Source organism: Chaetodon auriga, chromosome 21 (genome assembly GCF_051107435.1).
Source record: "Chaetodon auriga isolate fChaAug3 chromosome 21, fChaAug3.hap1, whole genome shotgun sequence".
Taxonomy (NCBI): domain Eukaryota; kingdom Metazoa; phylum Chordata; class Actinopteri; order Chaetodontiformes; family Chaetodontidae; genus Chaetodon; species Chaetodon auriga.
Window position 1 is genome coordinate 7,115,327 of NC_135094.1, and position 23,728 is coordinate 7,139,054.

The 23,728-nt window shown below is 41.6% G+C and overlaps 1 protein-coding gene across 6 annotated transcripts in view; it reads left to right on the forward strand.

Moving 5' to 3' along the window:
• cacnb2a (calcium channel, voltage-dependent, beta 2a) overlaps positions 1–23,728 on the forward strand; it is a 58,831-nt gene that overhangs the window by 32,824 nt on the left and 2,279 nt on the right. For 3 of the 6 annotated variants that reach the window (XM_076761010.1, XM_076761014.1, XM_076761015.1), the window contains 11 exons: positions 8,412–8,531; positions 14,743–14,865; positions 14,977–15,113; positions 15,221–15,297; positions 15,627–15,760; positions 18,515–18,595; positions 18,704–18,762; positions 19,689–19,798; positions 20,971–21,122; positions 22,381–22,476; positions 23,005–23,187. In XM_076761010.1, coding sequence (XP_076617125.1) covers positions 8,412–8,531; positions 14,743–14,865; positions 14,977–15,113; positions 15,221–15,297; positions 15,627–15,760; positions 18,515–18,595; positions 18,704–18,762; positions 19,689–19,798; positions 20,971–21,122; positions 22,381–22,476; positions 23,005–23,187 — 1,272 coding nt within the window. Of the gene's footprint in view, positions 1–5,351; positions 6,127–8,411; positions 8,532–14,742; positions 14,866–14,976; positions 15,114–15,220; positions 15,298–15,626; positions 15,761–15,959; positions 15,980–18,514; positions 18,596–18,703; positions 18,763–19,688; positions 19,799–20,970; positions 21,123–22,380; positions 22,477–23,004; positions 23,188–23,728 lie in introns of those variants that run through there. The other 3 variants (XM_076761011.1, XM_076761016.1, XM_076761012.1) reach the window with 3 other exon arrangements.

A 23,728-nucleotide genomic window follows, 5' to 3' on the forward strand; every position in this document is an offset into this window, starting at 1 on the left:
CACAGGCACATGGAATGCTGGGTAAACACTTTTTTCATAGGCCTGTCAGTGTCACCTTGACATCCATGTAGCCAATCCCTCTTTTGCCACAGCAGAGAGATCATTACTCCTCCCCCCCTTCTATCTCTCCCCATTTCTCTTTCTCACACACTTTCTTCTTCTTTCTCAGATGTGTCTTGCTCACTTGGTTTTCGTTCCTCTGTTGTGTGTTAAATATTAGCAATCATCCCTTGTAGCAGTCTCACATCTCTCGCTCTTAGCTGTCGTGTCTGCTCTCATTGTCTCTGTTTGATGAAGGAGGTGCTGCTTGTGGCCCGATGATTTAATTGACTTTGTGTTGCACTGAGTGAAGTGGCAGTGATGGACAGATGGCTAGGAAAAGAGGCTTTGGTTCTAGCCAAGAATGAGTCATGCCAAGACTGAAACTGCTAGCACACTTGCTTAGCCCATTGTCAGCCCTCTGCAGTTAGCTGATGTCCATCAGTCAGAAGTGAACATGACTTGGCACGAGCAATAATCTTCATTTTTCAACCATGATGCATGTGAGGATTACTGTGAAGTCTGACCACACTGTCCTATTAAATTCACTGCTGACGCTGGTCTGCATTTTGGCCTTTTTTTTTTATTTTGTTAGTAGGTCAGGATTTTAAGATGAGGTTTGCACCGTCTTGGCATTCTGATTGGGTTTACTAGTGGGTGAAGTTTGCAAACTGCAGACTAAACTGTTGCGTCATTCATAACTTATTAACCTCTTCTATCCTAGTCCATTCATACGTGTTTTTTAAAGATTAGGGATCACTAAAGTCAGGGGAACATGAATGTTTCACAGCACAACAAATATTTGAAAAGGATTCTGTCAGTGTCCCAAGAATGTAAGAGTCATGGTGATGGGACAGTGAACCTCAGTACTGTCTCACCACAAGGTCCTCTCAGTAGCTGTTCTTGAGCTTTCAAAAGTCTACAGTGATCTTCCTCGGCAGATTGAGTTGTCATGAAAATGTAGTTATGCAGATTTCTATTTTTCTGAACATTTTAAGGACTTGCTGTTCATCTTAGCTAAGAGTTGATATGTAAAGTTAATTCTTGACCTTGGAAACAGAAGTTGACAACGCAGTTTTCTCCACTACTGTTCCCAAGGTCAAGAATTTGCTTTCACTCTCAAACAAGGCCTTCATAGTGTACAACAAAAATGTAATTGTCATGGATTTTGTAACTCCTATTTTTGTGTTGGTCTTTGATGAGTTTTGAGGCCTTCATTTTCCATCATGGTTTGGGAGTTGTAAACAGGAAGTGTGATGCCATAGAACAGTTCAGTTAGCTGTGGGCTACCTGAGCCTTGTTATTTTCTTCTATAGTTGTTTACATTTTGGTAGATCTGTGCCATAGAGAGTCATATTGTAGTCGCTGTAACCATGGATGTGTCAACAAAAATGTCCTTCACATGTGAGTTATCAACTTGAGTTCAACAATTCTTTCTTAGCCCTAGAAACAACTGTTGACAAAACAATCTAGACTCCTGTTGCTTAATTGGTCTGGAGCTTTTGACGGTATCACACCATCCTTATCAACAGATGAAGTTTGCTCAGTTGAACGGTAGATGCTCAACCTCTTTGTCCATGTTGGCCAAGTATCAACTAAAAATCAGCAAGCAAAAGATGCATGTAATCATCCCTTCTTGAGCAAACCACAGAAGCAACAAGGCCAAAGCCATTGGGAATCCTGTGAGAGACAGGAGAAGAGTAGAGCAGAGTAAGAGGGTCATATGGGATGGGAAGGAATGGCAAAAGGTGAAAAGAAGTGCAAATGGGAGAAATACGAATGAGAGACCTTCTGGGGAACTAAAAAAGAGAGGGGACATGAATGAAAATAAAATTGGGACCAGTAAACAAGCTGTGAGAGACCAGGCAGTGTGGCCTGAGTGGGAGGAAAGAAGCAGGAGTCTTACCATATGTAAGAACTGAGATAAAAACAGCTAAACATAGCAAGGATTCCTCGACCATGAGAGCACTTTATAGCTGACATGCACAGCCTTTATTTTCTGCATGACAGCTCTCCATTTTTATAGTGGATACATATAGAGAATGACTTCTATAGTGGCCACAAATGAAAATGGAAGCGTTCAGATCACAAAGCGATTCTTTACTGTAGCGGCTTCGTCCACTGTAAGTGATTCTGTCAGATGCAGAAGGCAGGAGTGGCTGACTCACAGCCTCCTGTTTGACTGTGGTAATAGCCACAATGATTTGTAATGTTGTAATGTAATGATCGCTGTGCCACTGCTGCATGTAGAGGTCATTGGTGGTCTTACAGCAAGGACCTCTGTCCAAATGAATCAATAAGTGTGGTATAGAGACCACAGGACAGTTGCCCTTTCAATTCCCCCGTTCATTTCTCTTTCTCTTACCAATGCATGAAGATGGCCAGTTCTCACACACAATTCTGTTTGTCTGTTCTGCCTCCCAAGCGCTAGTGCAGATTTGCAGCCTGGTTTCTTTGGCAAGTAGGATTAATATTCGACAGTTCTGCACGACACGATTTAGGTCCAGTGCCAACTTTGTACGGCAATGCTTGAAGTAGTGTGTTATTTATGTGGCAAGGCAAAGGGTGTAGAGGTCGTGGTGATGGATGGAACTGTACTGCTGCATTGTGTCCCATCTCAGGCCAACATTTAATGTTGGGTTTTTGAGAAAATACTTAACCAAAAAGAATTTTCATGTGATTTTGAAGTGTTTTTAGTTGATGTTTGATTGATAAGGGATGTTGTTGAATGTTCAATGAGATTAAAAGTCTGCAGCCATGCCAGTGGCTCTGTCAGGCTGTACTTTGGAACAGTATTGCTCTGAGCTAAATGCTGATGCTAGCACGCTAAGCTGCTCACAGTGACAATTGTAACATGTTGATATCTATCAGGTATGTTTTTAGTTTAGACTGTGTTAGCATAATATTTGCCAATTAGCACAAATCAAAAAGTGCCTTGCGTGTATTTGGCAACAAACCAGTTTTTTTTTAATAGCTGTTGAGGTATTTCAAAGCACAAAAGTCAGCCTTGTAGTGGAGGAAGGAAACCTCACCGAATCACCAAAGTCATTAGCATACATCATCTTGAGACCATGGGTATCAACCAAATTCCACACCAATCCGTTTAGGAGATGTTGAATAGCCATGATGCTTGTATGGCTAAAAAACACTGCAATCAAATGTAATTCAGGGTTTTGCTGAATTGTTTGATACCAGCACTTTGTTTGGCAAATGTGATGAGATTTGCTTTTTCCAGATAAATGGGAAGTAAAGTTGGGAGAAGTGTCCTGTAAACACAAGGTCTTTGAACAAGACAGATTCTTCCTACTTTGAATGGAGTTGTGATCCTCAGTCAGGAATCAAAGCAGTATCATACTGCTGTTAGATTATTATTAGTGGCCTGTGTGTGGGTGGCACAGCGCTGTCAGTATCAGTGTGGCAGCGGGTCTAGAGGTCGGTCATGTCAGGCAGCCGGAGGCTCGTTCTGTCGCTGTGACTCTTTGTCAGTGTTGCGATCGGAGTGCAGCCTTCACAGTGTCACCACTCTCATCTGCGGGCTCCACAGCTCCGTGTTCAGAGCATCTGTGCCCTGTGTGCTCTTGAGGCTAGTGTCAACCCACCTATTCAAACATATGTGACATCGCATGATTTCTTGGCAAAGCAGAGGAGTCCTGTTTTGTTTTCTCTCCTAAACTAGCATTGTAGGTGAGGTGAGAGAGAGAGAGACAAAGGTTTGATGCAAAGATGGACAAAATCAATGTTTTTGTTCACCATTCCCACCAGTCTCACGTCAAAACATCTCAGGTAATCGCCCTCCTCATCACACTAAGTGGTCTTAATGAGCTAAATCACATAATTCTCCCCCAGCCTTCCCTTTCATATAAGAAGTGTCGTTTTTAAGTGCACGTCATGTTGAAAAGACCCTGAGCAGATGGAGGCCTGTCATTGATTGGTTATGATAAGCACTACTGATTAGCATGTCATCCTTTGATGTACAGTTAGTGCTCCATGGGGAATGACTGCTGATCATAAACTAGCAGGCCTCTTTCAACTGCTCGTCCCACAGGCTGACCCATGACTTCTCTGACCTCACACAACCTCATGATGGGTCAGACAGAGGAGCATCATGCGTCAGCAGTCCAAAAAAAAAACAAGAAGAAGACATTTTAAATAATCCATCTGCAGGGCTTAACTTTGGCTGTTTCTTGATGAGGATAGGAAATTTTTAATTAACGATGTGATTATTCTCATTTGTCCTGTGTGGCTTTGTGATGCTCCGCTCAGTTGTAATGAACCACCGCTGATCTGACAGGCGAGGATTTTAGAGCTGCTTTCACCAAGGAATGCCTAATGCTGACATCATAGTGAAGAACAGATTATTTAAAAACACATACAGTATATTTAAGTCTCATTTCTAACAATTAGGGCTGCAGCAAACATTTTTTTTATTATCTATTAATTTGCTGATTACTGTCTTTACTGTTGAAAATAATTTCTGGTTAGCATTAATCAATTGTTTTGTCTAAAATGTCAGAGACCCTGAAGTGACATATGTCATTTATTGTCTGACCAACATACCAAAAGTCCAAAGATATTCTGTTTAATATTGTGCATAACAAAGAAAATCCTTTCATTGTTGAAGCTAAAACTTTATGCTTAAGAACTTACTTAAACAATTCATTCATTCTGCTTTGCTCAAACTAGACAGTCAATTAATCCAGAAAAAATAATACAGATACAAATGTATTCATGTATTGCATTAGAAATATGTATTAGAAATATGAAAAGAAACATGCAGTCTATGTTGTAGATAATGCTGTTGAAATAAATTTCACCTTTGTTTGGTGTTCCTGCTAAAAATTAAAATGCAGCAGTTGGACGAGGCATGAATTTTCAGCTTCCAAAGGATGGTACGAAAGGAAGTTCCAGATCTTCTGCATGAATCAATAATGAGAATAATGATTAGTTGCAGCCCTAATATGATGCATGATAAAAAATGAGCAGATGTAGATTCACATTTTGGGATTATCTGCAGTAAACATCCTCTGAGAAGATGGCGATGGGACACCTATTTTTCAAGTATAAACAGCTCATATTAGGGTGGATGGAGTGTGTTTACATGTGAAAAGAACAAAACAGCATGCACAGTTGACACATGAACATTATCCACATAGCACATGCACTGCCCAGAACTGATCACTGCAGAGACACAATGAGCAGATGGACTGACTGTGAGGGGTAACTGAGGAAAAAAATGAGGGGAGTGACAGAGGAGGAGGAGGAGGAGGAGGAGGAGGAGGAGAAGGAGGGGTGGGTAGAGACAGAGATAGAGAGGCAGAATCACTGAGGGAGTGTGCAGGACAAACACTAACAGGCTGAGACACATAGTGAGAAGGAGGGAGCTTGCAGCACCTGAGTGGCAGCAGCTTCATTAGCTTTAGGAGGAGAGTCAGTCACACGCAGCCACACCAGGACTCATGTAGATAAACTGCTGTTATCCATCGCTTGTGGAGCAGCACGGGGAGGCTACAGCGGAGGAGGAGAACGAAGCTGGAGCCAAAGCTTGAATGAGAGAATGAGAAGCATCGCTGCCACCTGACTCATACTGGGAGTCAGCCTCAGCACCTGCAGCGGCAGTCTGAGCAGCTATCAAGGAGACTGGGGCAGACAGGGAGAGAGCTGCTGAGATTATGCGCGGGGCAAAGAGCTCCTGTGGATTCCCCATCTTTGGCAACGGCAGCAGGAGCAGCAGGATCTGTGGCTCTACAGATAGCAGCAGAGCTAGCTGGAGCTGCAGCAAAGCAAGGAGCTCTCACTCCAAAGCTATTTATTTATCCAGAGATGAAGGTAGCATTTACAGCCAAGGTGTAACAGGAACCAGCTGTCGATGCTGCCACAGTGTTGAATGTACCTGTAGCCAGAGCAGTGACGGTCACTGCAGTACTGTTGTAAAGGTGACCACAGCAGTGCAGTTAGGTGTAGTTGTAGCAGTAGTGGGGGGGCGCAGTGGCTCAGGACACTGAATGACCAGTGTGGCTGATGAAGGCCACCTGGATCCGCTTGCTGAAACGAGCCAAAGGAGGTCGCGTCAAGAGCTCTGATGCCTGTGTAAGCAGATTTTGAGTGTGTTTACATTGTGAAAGCTGGTCTGTTTTTGTGTGCTTGTGCATGTGTGTGTTGTGCCGTCTCTAGTTCATCCATCAGTCCATAGCGTTGGGGTCAGTGTGGCACAGTTGTGAATTGCCTGGTGATGATGAGAGGCTGGGTGTTGTTATCAGTTATGGCTGTCAGATTCTGGGCAGAGCTCCATATCGCCTCCCCCTGATCCACTGGGATGGTGTTCTTAATGACGCCCCATCGTTAGACATGACCTGATGACATAATCATATCAGGCCAGGTATTTTCACCTGTATTTTTCAAGGCCAAATAGCTCCACAGTAAAAGAGAAGTTAGTGTGCGATAAGATGCCAATTTAGTATATTTATATCCAAATGTGGAAGTGATGCAGATTCAAGCTCAGTGGCATTTGACACGTACTGTAGATGCTTGTTGATGTTTTGAAAGCCACTGAGAGATTACATTGATCATGAAGATGGTGCCAGCAAAAGCAGCCTATGGATAGTTAATGAGCTTGCTTTCAAATGAGTTATTCATATCAGGTACAAAGGAGGGAGGATGAAAGACACAGAGGCAATTGAGGAGCAGCAGGGTTTACCATAAGATGGAGGACATAAATATGAATGACCCTGTACTGCAACTGTATGTACGGTAACAACTCTTGTGTTGTCTATACACACAAGTCAGGTATTGTAAGTGGAGAGGTTGGAGATCCTCCTTTGTATGTGTATGTGATGGCAGGGTAATTCTAATCAAGCACAGAGTGAGGGAGGCTATTTTTAACTCAGACAGCAGTGTAATGGTGCAGTGAGATGAATGAAAGACCTTGTGTGGGTGGCATAGTAGCGTGCAGGTAAGGATAAGGCTTACACTGCCTTCACTTACTTAAAAATCCTTTTTAATCTTACAACCTGAAACTGATATGTGGCACTGGGAAATTTTTCTGTATGTACATCTGTAAATGTTGGCATTGATTCCAATATTTTACAATGAAATTGTAAGACTTTTCCTCACATGTTTGTGTTTTTCTTCAGTATTTAATTGTATTTCATTGTTGTTTTTATTTCATCATTGCTTCCATACATAGCCAAAATGCAGTAACTACATATTTATGCCAGTCGAAGACCAAAATCTGGCTCTGTTTTAATTTAAATTTTCTTAGTTATATATGTGTTACAAAAAAAAAATTAATGACATTTATAAATGTATTAAATTACAGGTGAATAAATTACATACATTTCAAGGTAGATGTTAAAGAACACATTTGTTTGCTTATCTTATGCTTTTGTTTCCTAAACTACTTCACTTTCCCAAAAGGTAGAGTGCAGTTTTTCGGTTGCATCTGCGGTCTATGCCACTTATCATTTTGTTGTCTAAAAAGACATGAATGAAGATTTACATCCTATCTATCTGTAACAGTTTAGCCAGTCAGCCTGAAAGCTTCGAACCCTTTTGTATCTTCTTCGTCTTCTTGTGTAGCAGTTGTTCTCTGCTGTTTGCAGGGCAGAGTGCTTTAAGAAATCCTTGTAAACACTATGGTCTATACAGCCATAGCATGCAAGTATTACTTTATCTATTTCAGAAATTATTCATGATCTGTGTACATGTAGTATATGACAAGCAAGTGTGTGCGTGTGGTAGTGTGCACTAATGCACTGCACTCAAGAATGTGTCTAAGATAGTAATCATGTGTGTTTCGGTATTTGTGAGTCTGCTTGTTTATGATATCACATATCACATAGAGATATACTGGGACCTAGTGTTCTTTAACAATTTCCCCCAGTGTTTGTCATAGAAGGATCACAACAAATCTGCAGGCGAGCAGCTGAGAGAGCTAAGGATAGAAGAAGAGCTACTGGTGACTTGATTTTATGAAAAATGACTGTTTGTGTCCTTTGGCGTCTTTTCCAAGAAAAAGAGGAAGTCCAGATGATTTGCTACAGATTCAATCAGCTCATGTGATTTCCTCAAGTTGTTGCAGAGATGTGATTGATTGTAGAATTCCATTTTATTGAGCACAGTCTCTTTCATTATTTCATGAAATCCACTGAGACTCCTTTGATGATCAGAGCTGAACACTTCAGTCTGTGTGGATGTGTTTGCACATTGAAGTTACACGTCAGATGCTCAACTCCAAAGTTAAGCATGTCTTTGAAGAGCAAGGGCAATGCGAAGTAAATTAAGTTGCGCGTGTGAAGCCCACCATTTCTCTTACACCTGTCAAGTGTGAATCCAAATGGATGGAGTTGAGTTTCAGCGTACGTTTGTCTCTGCAGGGTTCGGCCGACTCCTACACCAGCCGTCCATCAGACTCCGATGTGTCCCTGGAGGAGGATAAGGAGGCAGTGCGCAGAGAGGCAGAGCGACAGGCTCAGGCACAGCTTGACAAGGCCAAGGTTGGTATCCAAAACCTAGCAGCAATAAGGTCACTCTGTCCACTTCTTACCCTCCTGAAACATGTGCTCTATGGGTCCCAGATAGGGTTTGTCAGGAGCATTTTGAATTCTGGGTCAGGTGGACACACAAGATTTATCGAAAGTGCGGACTTTGTGGTTGTTTCAGTGGGCTGTTTTAGGGTTAAAACTGGACAAATAAAACTGCAGGACTGCAATTTATGACATTAGGTCTGGGATGGGGCAAGAGAATGCATTATGTCAATGAGGGTCCCCACAGACCGGTTTATTATGCTTGAATGAATGATGTCAGGCATCACTCAAATGGTAATGTAAACTTTGCACTGGTTGGTTTGTTATTGGAAAATGAGAAGCTGCATCTGCTTCCTTTTTGGTCTCATTTCTTAGGCCTACATGTTTTTTTCTTTTTTTATAAGGACATTAAAATGAGCAACAGTATTCTCAACCTGGAAGAGGGGTCGCCAGTCACATTTGAGTCGGGGACAGGGCCACTTATCAGTCTAGTCAAGGTTTCTTTATAAAGTTTTTTTTCTTATTTCTGACTTCCCCCGCTCATTTTACCCAGATCTTAATGGTGACTAATTTATATGGTGTTTTATTAATCCTGGGGCAAGATTAGCGGACAATGCTACAGGACTGACTAGACGACTATGAGAGCAGGGTATTGGAGCTGATTTCAACTGGTTTCTAAGTTGAAGCTGTTTGGGTCTACTGATGTGAGAGGTTAGGGGCCTCGGAGGAATCAGCGTCAGTATTTATCAGAGCCAAGCCTCGCCTGCTCTGCTCTGCTCTGCTCTGGGCCACAATTAGTAGCATATAAACAAACACACACGGCAGAGCAGGCTTGCCTTTGTGGGACAGGAATTGCAATCAGAGCTCGCTTCCACAGAATCACTCAAATTGCTGTCACTGTTAAAATTTATGCCTTTGATCTTTGAAATAATTTGGCTAATGTCACATTCTGTTCTGTTCCCTCTTTACAGCTCACTGGATATCTCACAGTGTTCTATTTTTGCATATTAATTCAACCAAGTGTCTGAAAAATTGGTTTATTGTCTTTCACTGGGTGTTCAGTGTCTATAACCCAGTAGCTGTAAGCTGTAAGCTTTTGGCCATCTATCCATTCCAGCAGACACTTTTCTCCTGCTCTGTGTCTTGGGGTAGCTCGAAGCTGGCAAAGACAGATCATTCCAGCAGATCTACAGCATGTTGTTTCCAGAGCCACCCTCTCTGGCTCACTAATTAAAAAGATAAGTTGGCTTTATAGATAACCTGTCATAGATTGCCCCTGCTGGCATTTTACATGACAGATGACCAGTAAAAAATAGCCTCTCAGTGGTCTGGCCACCAGAGAGAGTGAGCTGGGGTCAGAGGAAGTGCAGACTCTCAGACTGTGAGCCTTTATGGGCAGTAATTCACAATGACTTCCCTGATATCACGCCATTGATATTTGTAAATAGCGTGGATAAAGTGGATGCCTGTAATGCTATGTACAAGATGTCCCATTGCCTTAATATATTTCTTCACATTACTTTCATTTGGCATATGAAAATCCACATGCATTTAATATTGAGAGTAATAGTCAGTCTGTGAAAACAGCTGCATAATGTCAGGTCTGACAGAATCACCCCCAAATGATGTCATCAGGCTTGGAGGCTCAAAATTTTCACCGAAAGTCTGTTAGTAAATAATTCCCAGAGGATTTCACGAATGTATTATTTCCATAATCCCGCATAGTTCATCATAGTCATGTTACAAACTTGGTGAGTGGAGTTTAGAATTTAAGATCATTTAGAGAGAGAGCATTGAAGTTGCAATATGGTACCTTATAATCCATACATGTGTGACTGTATATGATGATGCACAACAGAAATGAATATACTATACTGTCTCTTAGGTTATCTGATTAGTGGCACATGTAGTCTGGAGTCATGAGACTGTAATCTGTTTGAAAGGCACTGTTCAAGTCAGTCCAGTCATTGTGAATGGCTTACTGAGTATTTAAAGGTGCAATAATCAATCGTTTTATAATAGCAACGGATGAAACAGCTACCTACATGTGATTCATAGGGTTGAACCTGAAGACAATTATCGGCGACTCGTCCGTTCCCCTCAGCTGTATGGAGAGTTTCACAGTCTTTAAGCAAATTCCTTTGGTATCTCAGCCCATAACAATACATTTTTATGTTCCTACTCACTGCTCAGCAGGCAGATGTAAAAGTCAAAAAGGCTCTGCTAAAGCCACTGTACACCACCTGCCCAGCACCAAATGGCAAAAAGAGAAAGTTAGTGACTAGCTGGTGGACATAGTGAAGTATTTCCCTCAGGAGTTGGTAGAGACCAAAAACAGAGATAATAGGAGAGTGATAATGTATCAGATGTTGTGTTTACAACCTTTTTTCCGCTGCCTCCAAGCAGCCAAAGAATCCAGTAATGCAGCTTAAAATGTTATGAGTAATGAGTGTTTCCCCTGGTTTTGCTGTACAGTTATAGATTATGTAATAAATGTAGATCTGAGTCAGAGTTCTTTAATCTCACTTTGTCCGTTGAGAAGCCTTATCTAACCAGTGACAGTGAATACAATATGGAGCTGACAGGACTTAGTGCACACACACATTACAAAACAAGCAATTAATTAAGATAAAAGTTGATGTATGATAGAATACAAACACAACCTCCCTCTAGCAATACAGTCCAGCCAAAAAGAAAGCCAAATAACCGATCGCTGCAACTCCATTGTTATTAACAGGCTTCATTTATCACTACTTAATGTGCATACCTACAAAATGCTGGAGCAACCTTGGATAATTACAGAAATCTTCCCAGACTAAATTAATGGAGGTTATGGTTCCCTTCAAACCACATAATATTACATTTTACAGGCTCTCAGTACAGCCTAAGGCCAGCGCACACATCTAAAGAGAAATCATTTCGAATCGATCGACAGCATTCAAGGTGAAACAATGTGGGTATCTTGATTTATAGCATGAGATCCTGTGTGTGCTGCTAATGGAGAGGCTATGGCATGTAACATGGCAAATCTGCAACAGCAAGGGCAAGTGTTCACTCAGTCAGTTCAGGCACAGCACAGAGAGGAGTAGGAGGTATCGTCAGCTGAAATACACATGGTGTGATGAGATGTTGTGACAAGCATTGTGTGGTGTTAATTGGCTGTGGTCCATAGCACTGCCTCCCAAGGTTTCCAGTTAAAGATACGGCTTCTCTTGAACTGGTTACCTCTGCCTTGTATTTACTCTGCCTCTTCTATCCATGAATGCGTCTCCTCTCTCTTCCTGTGCTCTGCTTCCTTTATCTTGTCATTTATCCTCCCATCCATTTCCTTAACCTTTCTTTTCTTCACCTCCTCCATTTCCCCATCCTCCCATGCTTCTAACCCCCTGCCTCTGTCCTTCTCCCTTCCTCACTGCAGTCAATATGGCATCCATAATGAAGGCAGGTGTTACGTAAGAGGCAACAGAGCCTTATGGGCTCGGTCAGGAGATGGAGAGATACTGTAGAGAAGTGTTTAAGGTGCCATTATGTACAAATCCTGCAGTCACCTATGGTACAAGGTGGCATGTAGGACATTTATGTGTGCGTGATTGCCTACAGGTCTGTAAAATGTCATTAAGCCAATAGAAAGCTTCATCTGACAGCCAGCCATGATGGATAAAGGCGAGCAGAGCAGCTGGGAGGGAGGAAAGACGCAGCGGTCCATGAGACACCCAAGAGAGCACACATACATACATGTCCTAATGGACCTTATACCTTCGTGCAGCCATGTGACTCAATGCATGCAAACGCCAAGGACACTCTGTCCTGTACGAGTCCTGGCACTGCACACATTGGACTGAACGATCACCTCAATGGATGGACGTCACAACCATGCACACACACACACACACACACACACACACACACACGCACAGCTTACAACCATCACTTCATGTTACATTGCTTTCCACGTGAGGAAAATTATTCCTGGAGGATTTCACTAATGTATTATTTCCATAATCCCTCATAGTTCGTCATAGTCACTTCACACCTGTTGTATTTCAATGAGGCATTAGGGGACAGTGAAAGCCATGATGACAAATAACGCCCGTCATCTGTAAAGCTCCTCCCGGCGCTGCTGTTGAATTAACTCCCATGGTGCTGAGCTTCACTGAGCGCTGCTGCCTGTTTGAAAGATTTCGAGTAGCGTTTAGATACAAGCAAATCCGATCAGTTCAGTTTTTAGTTGGAGGCGAAGGGGAAAGAACTGCATGAAAAATAACCATCTTTTAAAGTCATTTCATCCCATATTGAGTATTAAAGCTGCAATAACATGTTTTTTTTTTTGCTACTTGAGGGCAGCAGAAACATATTGCTAACACAACATTGACATAGTTGTGTTTGTGTCCATGGGATGAATGTTACTCCAATATTCACTCTCTTGTAGCTCACCTTTTGTTCTCAACTAACTCCTGAGGGAAATAGCAGCTAAATGTTCCACTGTGTTCACCAGCTAGTTGCTAACTTTATCTGCTGCTTGGTAGGTACGATTAATGGCTGGAAAACCGAAACAACGGCCTTAAAGATGCTAAAATGCACGACACATATCTCTTAGAAATGCACAGTAGGGCAAAGATTTTACATTTTGTTTTCTATACCAATTCATCTCCCTAATATCAGTGGGGAAAAGTGATCAGTGATTGTCTCTTTAGTCGTCACTAGCCAAACTAATTGCCAGTTGGCACAAGCCCACTTTGGATATGTAAATAATAAATTGTGGGCTAACATGTGCCATGACAACTTTTAAAAGTGCTGGCCGTGAGTGATTGCAGCTTTAACGATAATGGAAGATCATTTCCACTTGCTTCTATTCCAGATCAACTTGACCTTATACATTATGTGCATTGAACTAACACTGTACTGAAAATTAACACAACCTGTTGGTGCATTTTATTTTTAGCTTGTTTACTAAAAGTCAGATTGTAGGACCGCTATGATGAAACCAGCTGTTTGAGTGGTCTTTGAAAGCATTTTTCAGAATCTGTTCAAAGTCCAAGTGTCATTATATCATCAATGCTCTGATTTGGTGGGTTCAGTTTGGCTCAGAGCTGAATATCACACACTCCTTCCACTCATCTTGCCTTGTTTCATCTACAGGTAAATATTAAGCTTGTGAGTCTATGCTGGGAGATTATTCTAAGATACATTCCTGTGCATTCGTTTTGGCTTTTCAGCTGACTTCAGTCTTGCTTGTCACGCGGTCAGAGGCAGAGCAAATGTAATCTGGTTGAGGGCATGACTGTGTTGCCAACTGTTGCTGCCATCGCCGCCAGGCTGGCTCCAAGATTATGTCCAAATGCATTTTATGTAATTCTGAAAGGGATGTGTGTTTTTTATGGGTACGTTCTAGCCTTGCAGAGATCTAGATTTAGACGGTTTGTCTGTGAGCATATGGTTCCCACTTTGCATTTTTTCATGACGTGACCTTATTAAATCTTGTTCAAATCCCTTTTGTAAAAAATGTAATACGTCATTATGGGCAGAGGAGATTTGCTGGCTGCAAAAATGTGTTTGGAAAGAAAGAAAGTTATTCTCTCATACTGTATGTGGACAGTCAGCGCATTAGGTGGCTATGTCATGTGCAGGAAACATTTCATTAGCTGTATGCTTTATCTCTATTTCCTCTTTGTCCTTAAGAGGAAGATCAGCAGTGATCCGATAGAGAGTATTGATTAAGCTGTTGTAAAGATTGTGGGATTGATTTATGAACCATTTACATGAGTGCTGTTTGTGCTCCTCATAAGTGCAAGACAAGTGGCGATTGCTACAGACACTTACATGTTGCATCTCTCTGAATTGTAAAGTGTAAGTGTTTTAGCCTGCAGCAGAGAGACAGTGCAGCAGCCAAATCATTCATAGAGTGATAGCTAAACTATAAGTCTGGATGAGTCAGAGTCTGCTCGTAGCCCTCACCCAGGGTTATTTTTACACCTCGCACATCACAGCTTACCAACAGTGCACAAACAGACTGAAATTTAAACAGTTCTCTACTCTCTGGTTGTTATTCTGAGGTTATAGGTCTGTTTTTTTCCCCCAATTAGGATACAGTTGCTATTTGACATTTTGACATTTTTGTCATTTATATCTTTTGCACAATCTGACATTTTCATTTTTCTCCCTCTTTTGTTCCTCCTGAAAGACAAAACCAGTTGCATTTGCTGTTCGCACAAATGTCAACTACAGCCCAAGTCACGATGATGATGTCCCCGTGCCAGGCATGGCTATCTCCTTTGAGGCTAAAGACTTCCTCCATGTCAAAGAGGTGAGTTCATTAGAGCTGATATTCAAGACAGTGATGCTGAGGGAGATAAGGATGATGATCAGGAGAAGATGGAGGATGCGCAAGATAAGCGCCTTTAATTATTCTGTGCAGAAATTCAACAACGACTGGTGGATAGGACGCCTGGTGAAGGAAGGCTGTGAAATCGGTTTCATTCCCAGTCCAGTGAAGATTGAAAACACTCGCATCCTCCAGGAGCAGAGAGCCAAACAGGGCAAGTTCCACTCCAGGTGAGAATCCTCATATGACGTCTCTGTCTTGGCTTTGGAGTTTGTCTAAAATTAATGTCAACTTCTTCAGAGTCGTTGTTGATCTCAAACACGTTTTCTTTTTTCAGTAAATTGGGAGCAAACTCATCCTCGAGTTTAGGTGAAGTGGTTCCTAACTCACGAAAATCTACTCCTCCTTCGTCTGGTAAGTGGCATGGCAGAAAACTTTAGACTCCAACTTTACACTTAATATATTCTTTCTTTTAAAACAGCTTTTTCCAATTAAATTTAAGATGAAGGTAAGATGTGCTTCGTAGATTCTAAATATTTTTAATTTCCTCCGGCAATAAAGTTGATATTTACCTGTTAGTTATTTGTTTTAATGGCCATAATTGTACTTTTACATGTTTCATTTTCTGTCTCTTTGTAGTGGCATACTTCCTGTGCTACTGTCAATGTGAAATGTGTCCTGATACCTGTGACCTCCTGTGTTCACCTCTGTGTGATGGTGCTCTTGTCTGTCTGTGTGCGTAGCCATTGACATAGACGCCACAGACTTAGACCCCGAGGACAATGAGCTTCCAGTCAACCTGCGCTCCCCTAAAGCCAGTCCAAACACTGTCATGTCACCCCTAGCAAAAGAGAAACGAATGCCCTTCTTTAAGAAGGTAAACTCTGGACTACCCCACCCTCTCTTCTGCTCTATCCGTCTGCACGGCTCAGACTAAATGCCTGTGGCTGCATAGCCTCACTCAGCGCCCGTTCTGTTTGTCTACACCACTGTCCTTGTCCCTCGGCGTCCACCCGTCCATTAGCTTGCATGCCTGTTCTTAATCTCTCTCTTTCTCCTCTTCCGTCTCACCACAGCTAAGCAGAAGCAGAAGTCGGTAAGTCGTGGCCCGCAGTGCACCAGCTCAGCAGGGTCTGGGGATGACCTCTGTGGTCTGAACTGTACCAACCCTCTATATGATTCCTCTGCAGAGACTCAGCTCTGTACTGACCTCTCACCCTACTCACTGCCCGCAATCCTGTGTGTGGTGTTTGTGATTGTTCATGTGTCTATAAGTCAACTTGTGACCCTGACAGAGTGAGAGCTTGGTGTGAACAGCATTTTAAGAAGATAGACAAGATCTTAGTCGGCTTCTTTGTATTTTAAAGGAATAGGTCAACATCTTTGGAAATATGCCTGTTTTCTTTCTTGCAAAAATTCAGCTGAGGAGGTTGATACCATTCTCATATCATTCATTGAATATGAAATGGTTTACTTAGCTTGACATAAAGACAGGAAACAGGAGAAAAGCAGCTCGCCTGTCTCTCTCTAAAGGTAACAAAATCAGCACCTCTAAAGCTCACTAATTAACATTGAATCCCGACAAAAAACTGAAAAAAGACTCCCCACTCCAGCCAACAAATGGTCTGACGCCTAACGATTTTATATGTTTCTGTCTGGATTAAACAAACAAGATATATTGTGATAATTAGTGACCTTTAGAGGTGCTGTGAGACACATTTTGTTACCTTTGGACAGAGCCAGACTCGCTGTTTCCACCACTTTTCTAGTCTTTGTGCAAAGCCACACTAAATGAAATGAAAGTGGTATCAGTCTTGTTATCTAACTCATCTCACCTAACTAACAAAGCAAATATGAACTATTCCCCCAATGTTTTTGTAAAAAACAAAAATCATAATAAGTAACATTAGTTATTATTTTTAATATTCTTCCTTTTATCGAAATATGTTTTCCATATGCTAAATATATATATACAAAATCACAACAACTATCAGTCAGCTTATTTTTTAAAATGCTAATACATTTTGATGATATCGTGATAATACGGACAGTTAAAGTTTCCCATGACAATGCCGATGTTAACTAAGTCATCCAGAGCTGAACTTAGGCTACCAGAAGTATTTGCCCAGAACCACACTGTCCATTAATACCCTTGTGTTAGTCAGCAGTAGTGTGCATCGGTTCCCACAATGTCCCAAGGGAAGCCCGATGACGACAGCAAATGTTAGACAGAAAGAAAATGTTTGGAAGAGGAGAGAAGAGGAAGAGGGGGTGATAGTCTCCACCATGAAATCTACTAAATCACTCATAAAGATAGCACAGACTGAGGGAAGAGCTTCAACATTAGGACGAATAAGGGGGAGAAATTAGTAAATAACAGTAAAAAGAAGAAATACTGTGTGGTGGATATGATAGACGACAGTCCTTTTAAGTAGCTAACCCTCTCTGCTCTCCTCCCGGCTGCCTGCTCTCCAACAGAGTTTCAACTAAGATCACGCACATTTTCTGTTATAAGAAAAAAGAAAGACAGAGGCAGTACTTCCACTTTCCTGCAGTGTGCAGACACATCCTCACATCCTTCAAACACGCAGCTCTGCCTGACGCCTGGGACTCACAGCAGCATCAGGTTCACTGCCTCCCTGTCAGATGCAGACAGAAGTGCACTTTCCTGAAAGAAAGTACAACCAGTCTACAAACAATTTACTTCTGTCCGAAAGTACACAAACGACTCTGAGGATCTAAATGTGGCTCTCACTGTAAGAAAGTGAAACAGCAGATAATAACTCCTCCATCAAAGAAAATTACAGTGTGCACTAGTCATGCCATTTTTGACTATAACCATCCTCATCACCATTATTCTGATTTTTCATTTCTTTTCAATTATAATTGCTTTGCCAACACATTTCAAATAGAGCTGCAACTAACGACTGTTATCAATTAATCTGCAGTTTAATCGGTTATTCAGTCTATAAAATGTTTTAAGACATATGAAAATACTCTCCTTTGAATAATAATTTGGATTTGATGTGTTTTTCCTACAGGAAATATTACATATATGCAAATATTGTTTCAAAAGTTTGATTAGTAACGGTCACCAGTCAGTCTAATCTGATGGGTTCATCCTTTATTCTCAACTGCTCTCATTTTCAAACATCTTTGTCAAAATCACCTCCATGATTTGGTTTAAAACTCAGGCTGTTACACAAACTGAGCTCCCACTTTGTCCCAACAAGTTTTTCTACCTGCGTCCAAGTTTTTCAGTTGTAGCCTCCTGTGACTCGCTGTCTGACTAACCTTTCCTGTTACATAGTTTCCCGTTTTACTCGGTGACATCAGAACCATGAAATGGGAGGATTTATCTAAAGATTGTAATCCATCATAAAATATTGCAGTTTACCGTAACTTGCTTGAAAGTTTGCCAACCAAAGTAAACTGCCAAATTCATTATAAATCACAGCTAGCTTGTGTTTTGTCGGGCCAGCAGAGACATCCCGTTTCATGGTTCACAATGTTCCAGCGCTTTTAAATTGTCAGGTTCATTGTTGTTCCAACCCCTGAAGTGATTTGTGATGGCGAGTGTTTACTTTGTCTCCATAAATGTGTGCAACTGTTTTTCTTCTTCTCTCTTAAGACGGAACACATTCCTCCATACGACGTTGTGCCTTCCATGCGGCCCGTGGTTCTGGTTGGACCGTCACTGAAGGGCTACGAGGTGTTTCACAACTTTGACAACACGACACGTCTGGGAAATTACCAGCAAAATATGTGTCCCGTTTTAACTCTGTTGTCTAAATATCTCCCTGAAATTTCCTGTCCACAGGTGACAGACATGATGCAAAAAGCACTGTTTGACTTCTTGAAACACAGATTCGAGGGAAGGTAAGTTCCCCGTGACCTTTTTAAAATGCAAGCTCTCATCCTGTTTCCTCCCTCATTCTTCGTCTCTCTCCGACTCTATAGGCTGGTATTTATCTGTCCCCTGAGGTTAGCCAAGGGAGTGTGTAACAAGTTTGTTTGGCCTGGAGATGTGTGCTGCTGCTTTAAATAGGCCCTCTCCATGTCCTTAATAGGCCATAGTGGGCCCTAGAGCAGAGCAGGATTCTCCTTACTCAATGTTGAGTCCGTCCACCCATCTGAAGCAGAAAGGCCATGAAGTTACACAACACTGAGATCCACCAGACCACCAGCAACAGCAGTGAATTCTGTCAATTCCCTTTTGAGCCCTTTTTCTGCAATCACAGTTTAACTAATGCAGGATGACATGGTGTCATGCTAAAATGATCCTGTTTGTTCTTATCCAGCGAGTTTGGTCAGAGAGTGGCTACATGAGTAGAGAGTGTAGATCATATGATTGCACTTACTGTATGAAGTCTCCCAGCATGCACTTAGGCAAGAGTCCCATGAACATAAGCCTCATTTTATTTGTTTTTCAGTGCTGGTGCTGGTGTTTCAGTATCAGTATAAACATTTTACAAAGTTTAGAGTTCATGCCTCCATCATAAAGGGGTGAATACCATGTATGAGTTGGCCTGTTAGCTTTTTAAACCACCTTTGAAGAACGATAAAATACAGGTCATGTTATCCACAGTAAAATCAAGCTAACTCAGGTCCTTTTTATCAATTGTGTTTCCGTGATTTTTAACAAATCTACACTTGTATTCCTTTTGTTTGAACTCTCTGTTCTCTGTTGTTTGTCTGTTTTCTTCTCCCTTATTTTTAGTCTCAATACTGCAAGAATGAGTGTTTGCCTTGATATCTCATATAATATCAAGTTAAGTAAGTGTTTTTCTTGCCCATTGTTTCAGAATATCAATCACACGTGTCACGGCGGACATTTCTCTTGCCAAACGCTCGGTCCTGAACAACCCCAGCAAGCACGCCATCATCGAACGTTCCAACACACGCTCAAACTTGGGTACGTTCAGGCTAGAAATCACTGCAATGCCTGGGAACATCTGGTGTTTTGATTCATAATGTTTTCAAGGAGACCAGCTTATGTGGAAAAGGAAGGAAACGATTAAAGAAACTCTTGACAATGGCAATGATAACTCCTGACTGCCCAGAGTGGCCTTGGCCAGTTTTCTTTTGTTAGGAATGAAAGATAGAGCATAAACGCACGATAACAAGTTCAAGAACCGCTCTGATTCGACTGGGGTTGATTGGGGTTCAGATGTGATTAGAACGAAACAGATTCCAGAGTCAAACTGAGGTGACGAGGCTAATGCTTGCTACAGATCAACATGAGCATCAGTCAGCGCCTCCAGCACAGTAAGAAGTCCCAGGAAAAGAGTACGCTGGAAGCAAAGAGTGTATTATGTTTAAATTTTTTATAATTACAGAAAGCCACCACGCTTCAACATGATCATGTGACCTCAGTCTTTTTCAACAGTGTGCTGCTGTCCCAAAAATAAAACTCATAATGAGATAAAAATATCTTATAAAGCCGTTTTGTGCTCTATGAAGCCTGAAATCACTTTCCCAAAAAAGAGCAGATTTGTAGATTTGTTTCTAAGTCAGATGAACATTTTCATGAATTTTCTTCAACCAAAAGTGACATTTGCTGAACGCTTGTGAAGCCTCCTCTGCTTCACTATACAGTGCATGACTACAGGAAAACTCTGCCCTGGAAACAAGCGAAATTATCTCACCCCTCTGGCATATTTTAGCCGGAAAATGAAAATTTGTGACTCAGTCGAACTCTAAATGAGCTGTTAGGTTGGAATGTTTTCATGTTATCAGTTTACTTCAGACTTTGTCGTGACTGGAAGTCATGAAGCTTGGCCATGACTCCTCTCAGACTGGGAGTCGTGCCCTGCTGTGATATTTGTAAGATAGTTTTTGCAGCCACGTCGTCATCTGTTGGAGTCGGGGTTGTGTGATGTTAACAGTCCGTATTTGTTAAAAGTAATAGAACAGGGCTCACTGTTTGACGTCAGCAAAGTCAGGATGTCTTTTGAATATTTAAGTTTCGGGGGAAAACAGCTAGCCTGGGTTTGTCCAAAGGTAACAGAATCAGAAATTGGTATTTCAACACATTGTATGGATTAAACAAACAAGATATAATATGTTCTTCCCTTTCTTCTTCAGCTGAAGTCCAGAGTGAGATCGAGCGGATTTTCGAATTGGCCCGGACGTTACAGCTGGTCGTTCTGGACGCCGACACCATCAACCACCCGTCACAGCTGGGGAAGACTTCCCTCGCCCCCATCATTGTCTACGTCAAGATCACCTCTCCCAAGGTGAGTAAACATAATTTGATCCAGACGATCAGTCAATGTGAGAATAGAATATAAGGAAAATAAGGACCTGGCGATGTTCCCTCTACTTCCCTGGATGTATTAGTCAGCTGGTCTATGAGTGTCTCTGACTGGTCGTGGTGTCTTGTCACTGCTCATGTTGATTTTCTGTTTCATGTTGATTTGCTCCACAGCTGTGATTTTAAATGCATCATGTATTTGAAAGCACTTGTTTGAAAGTGAGCAAATCTCCGAGTGGACTGATTCATCACTCTGACCTTCAGCATGAATAAAAAAAGCTTATGATTCAGTGATCAATTAAAAAACACAGGCTTGTGGGTAACATATTAAAAGAGAAAAAGCATAGCTAAGGAGGCATGAGATACAAGCTTTAAATCAAAGTGGCATCAGTGTGAATCACTCACAGTGGGATAAAATAAAATACTTCTACCATCTGTCTGCTCAGTTACAGCCTGCTGCCGTGTCACGCACAGCTAAGCCTAATGGGATAATCACAGTATTTTTACAAGGTATAGCATAACTGCTAATATAAGCAAGAAGTACTCAAGTCATTTACATAAGTACCCCCACACAATCATGTATAAATACTAGCACTAAAGTATAAGCTCGAAAGCATCAACAACAGTATGTATTTAAAGTATCAAAACTTAAAGTACTCTGCAGATGAATGACTGATATATGGTTACATGTTACATGATTAGATTGTTAAAGGGCATTTCCACAGTTTTTATCAGTCTGTTTACTGGTCGGGGAGTACTACTGCATAAGCGCTGTGTTGCTCCAAATCTGATAATTTGACTCAAGTGACATCACTTGAGTCAGCATCAGTTGGAACTGAAGACAACAAGTTTTAAAATGAGAGAAAGGAGTGAGAAGTTTACCGGACCTCTGGAGCCCACTCCTCATGTCTGCTTGAGGCTAGCGGCTAGAGGCTACGTTGGCCGCTGCTAGCATAACACCACCACATCTCTGATTGAAGCGTCAGCGGTCGAGTTGCGTTGTTGGTAGTGTAGTCTTCTGGTTTTGACAAGTAAGAAGAAAAAGAAGATATCTGGTTCTGCTGTTTCTGCTTGATTGTTTTTAACTTTAATTGCCTAACTTCAAAAGAGGTTTTCATCTTTTTTGTACAGTGTATAAATAATTTTCACCAACTTGAAAAATGCCCATCCATAGCCTAAATTTAGTTTTGTACACTAAAACAATAATGGCCTTGTTGCCTTCTGTCCTTATTTGCCTTCAGGTGCTGCAGAGGCTCATCAAGTCCAGAGGAAAGTCTCAGGCCAAACACCTCAACGTCCAGATGGTGGCCGCGGACAAGCTGGCTCAGTGCCCTCCTGTAAGTTCAGTGGACCCCAGTTATCAGTGGATCCAGTGTTTAAAATAACCTGGAGTTTTGTCCTTGAAGAGATGTTTTGGCTCTAGGCTCTGGTTTCATGCATAGTCAGATGCGAGTCTGATTTTTTTCTAAAGCTTTATAATTCGTGCCAGTTCTATTTCTGCTCCTCTGTAATCTGCTTAGTTATTATTTTAGAAAATGAAGCAAGCACCCCAGGCTTGTGAAAGTGCAGTCTTAATTTAATTCAAATAGCAGTTCTTATCTTTTGGGAATTACTGTTTAAGATTTTCTCAGAATCATTCCTTACATAGCTCAAACATCTTGTGTATATAAAGATCAGTATATTTTTTATAGATAACGTTTAATTTTAGACATCTGTTGATTTCTCAAAACAGTCCAAGAATCAGATTTTCAAAGCAGATCAAGAATCTTTTATTGTGAAATTACACGACAGCACTGTCTTGTTTCCTTACCCTCGACATGTCTCCTTTCTATCTTCTTTAACATGTCTGCACCCTCCTTCCTCAGGAGATGTTTGACATCATCCTCGACGAGAACCAGCTGGAGGATGCATGTGAGCATATGGCTGATTACCTGGAGGCCTACTGGAAAAGCACTCACCCCACCAGCTGCAACCCCCCGAACCCACTGCTAACGAAGCTGCCCACGGCCACCCTGCCCTCCAGCCCAGCCCCGGTCTCCGGCATGCAGGTAAGAAGTGCTGAGTGAAGTCAGGGTGCGATACATGTTGCAAAGCTGTGCAGATGAGCTGGACAGAACAGAGGCTGTGCTAGAGGGCTGGAGAGAGAGAGGAAGAAACCCTGCAGTAAATGAGGTTGAGGGTCCGCCCTAATACCCATGCTTATGGTATTTGCAAGGAGTCAAGTGCCTACATGCATTTCTGGTGTATTTAATTGTTCATTAGACACACTTGATTAATGAGGACACCATGCTCGCTCCAGCTAAGATGCTTTGTTGGTCTTATTTAATTTCCACATAATGAACAATGAGTAGGATCAATCAGACAGTTTTTATAGATACAGTCACGTACAGGAGCTGCACTACTGCCAAATCCTTGATTTCAAAAGTAATTCATTTAGATTTCTTACTATAAAATGTGTTGTTTTTTTTTAAGTGTAACATGTAGGATGAGTTGTCATTAGTATTGACACTTAAGAGTAAGAAACAACACACAACTATGAGTCTTTTCAGCTAATGTCATATATGAGTGTGTCAGTGTATAATCGCTTAA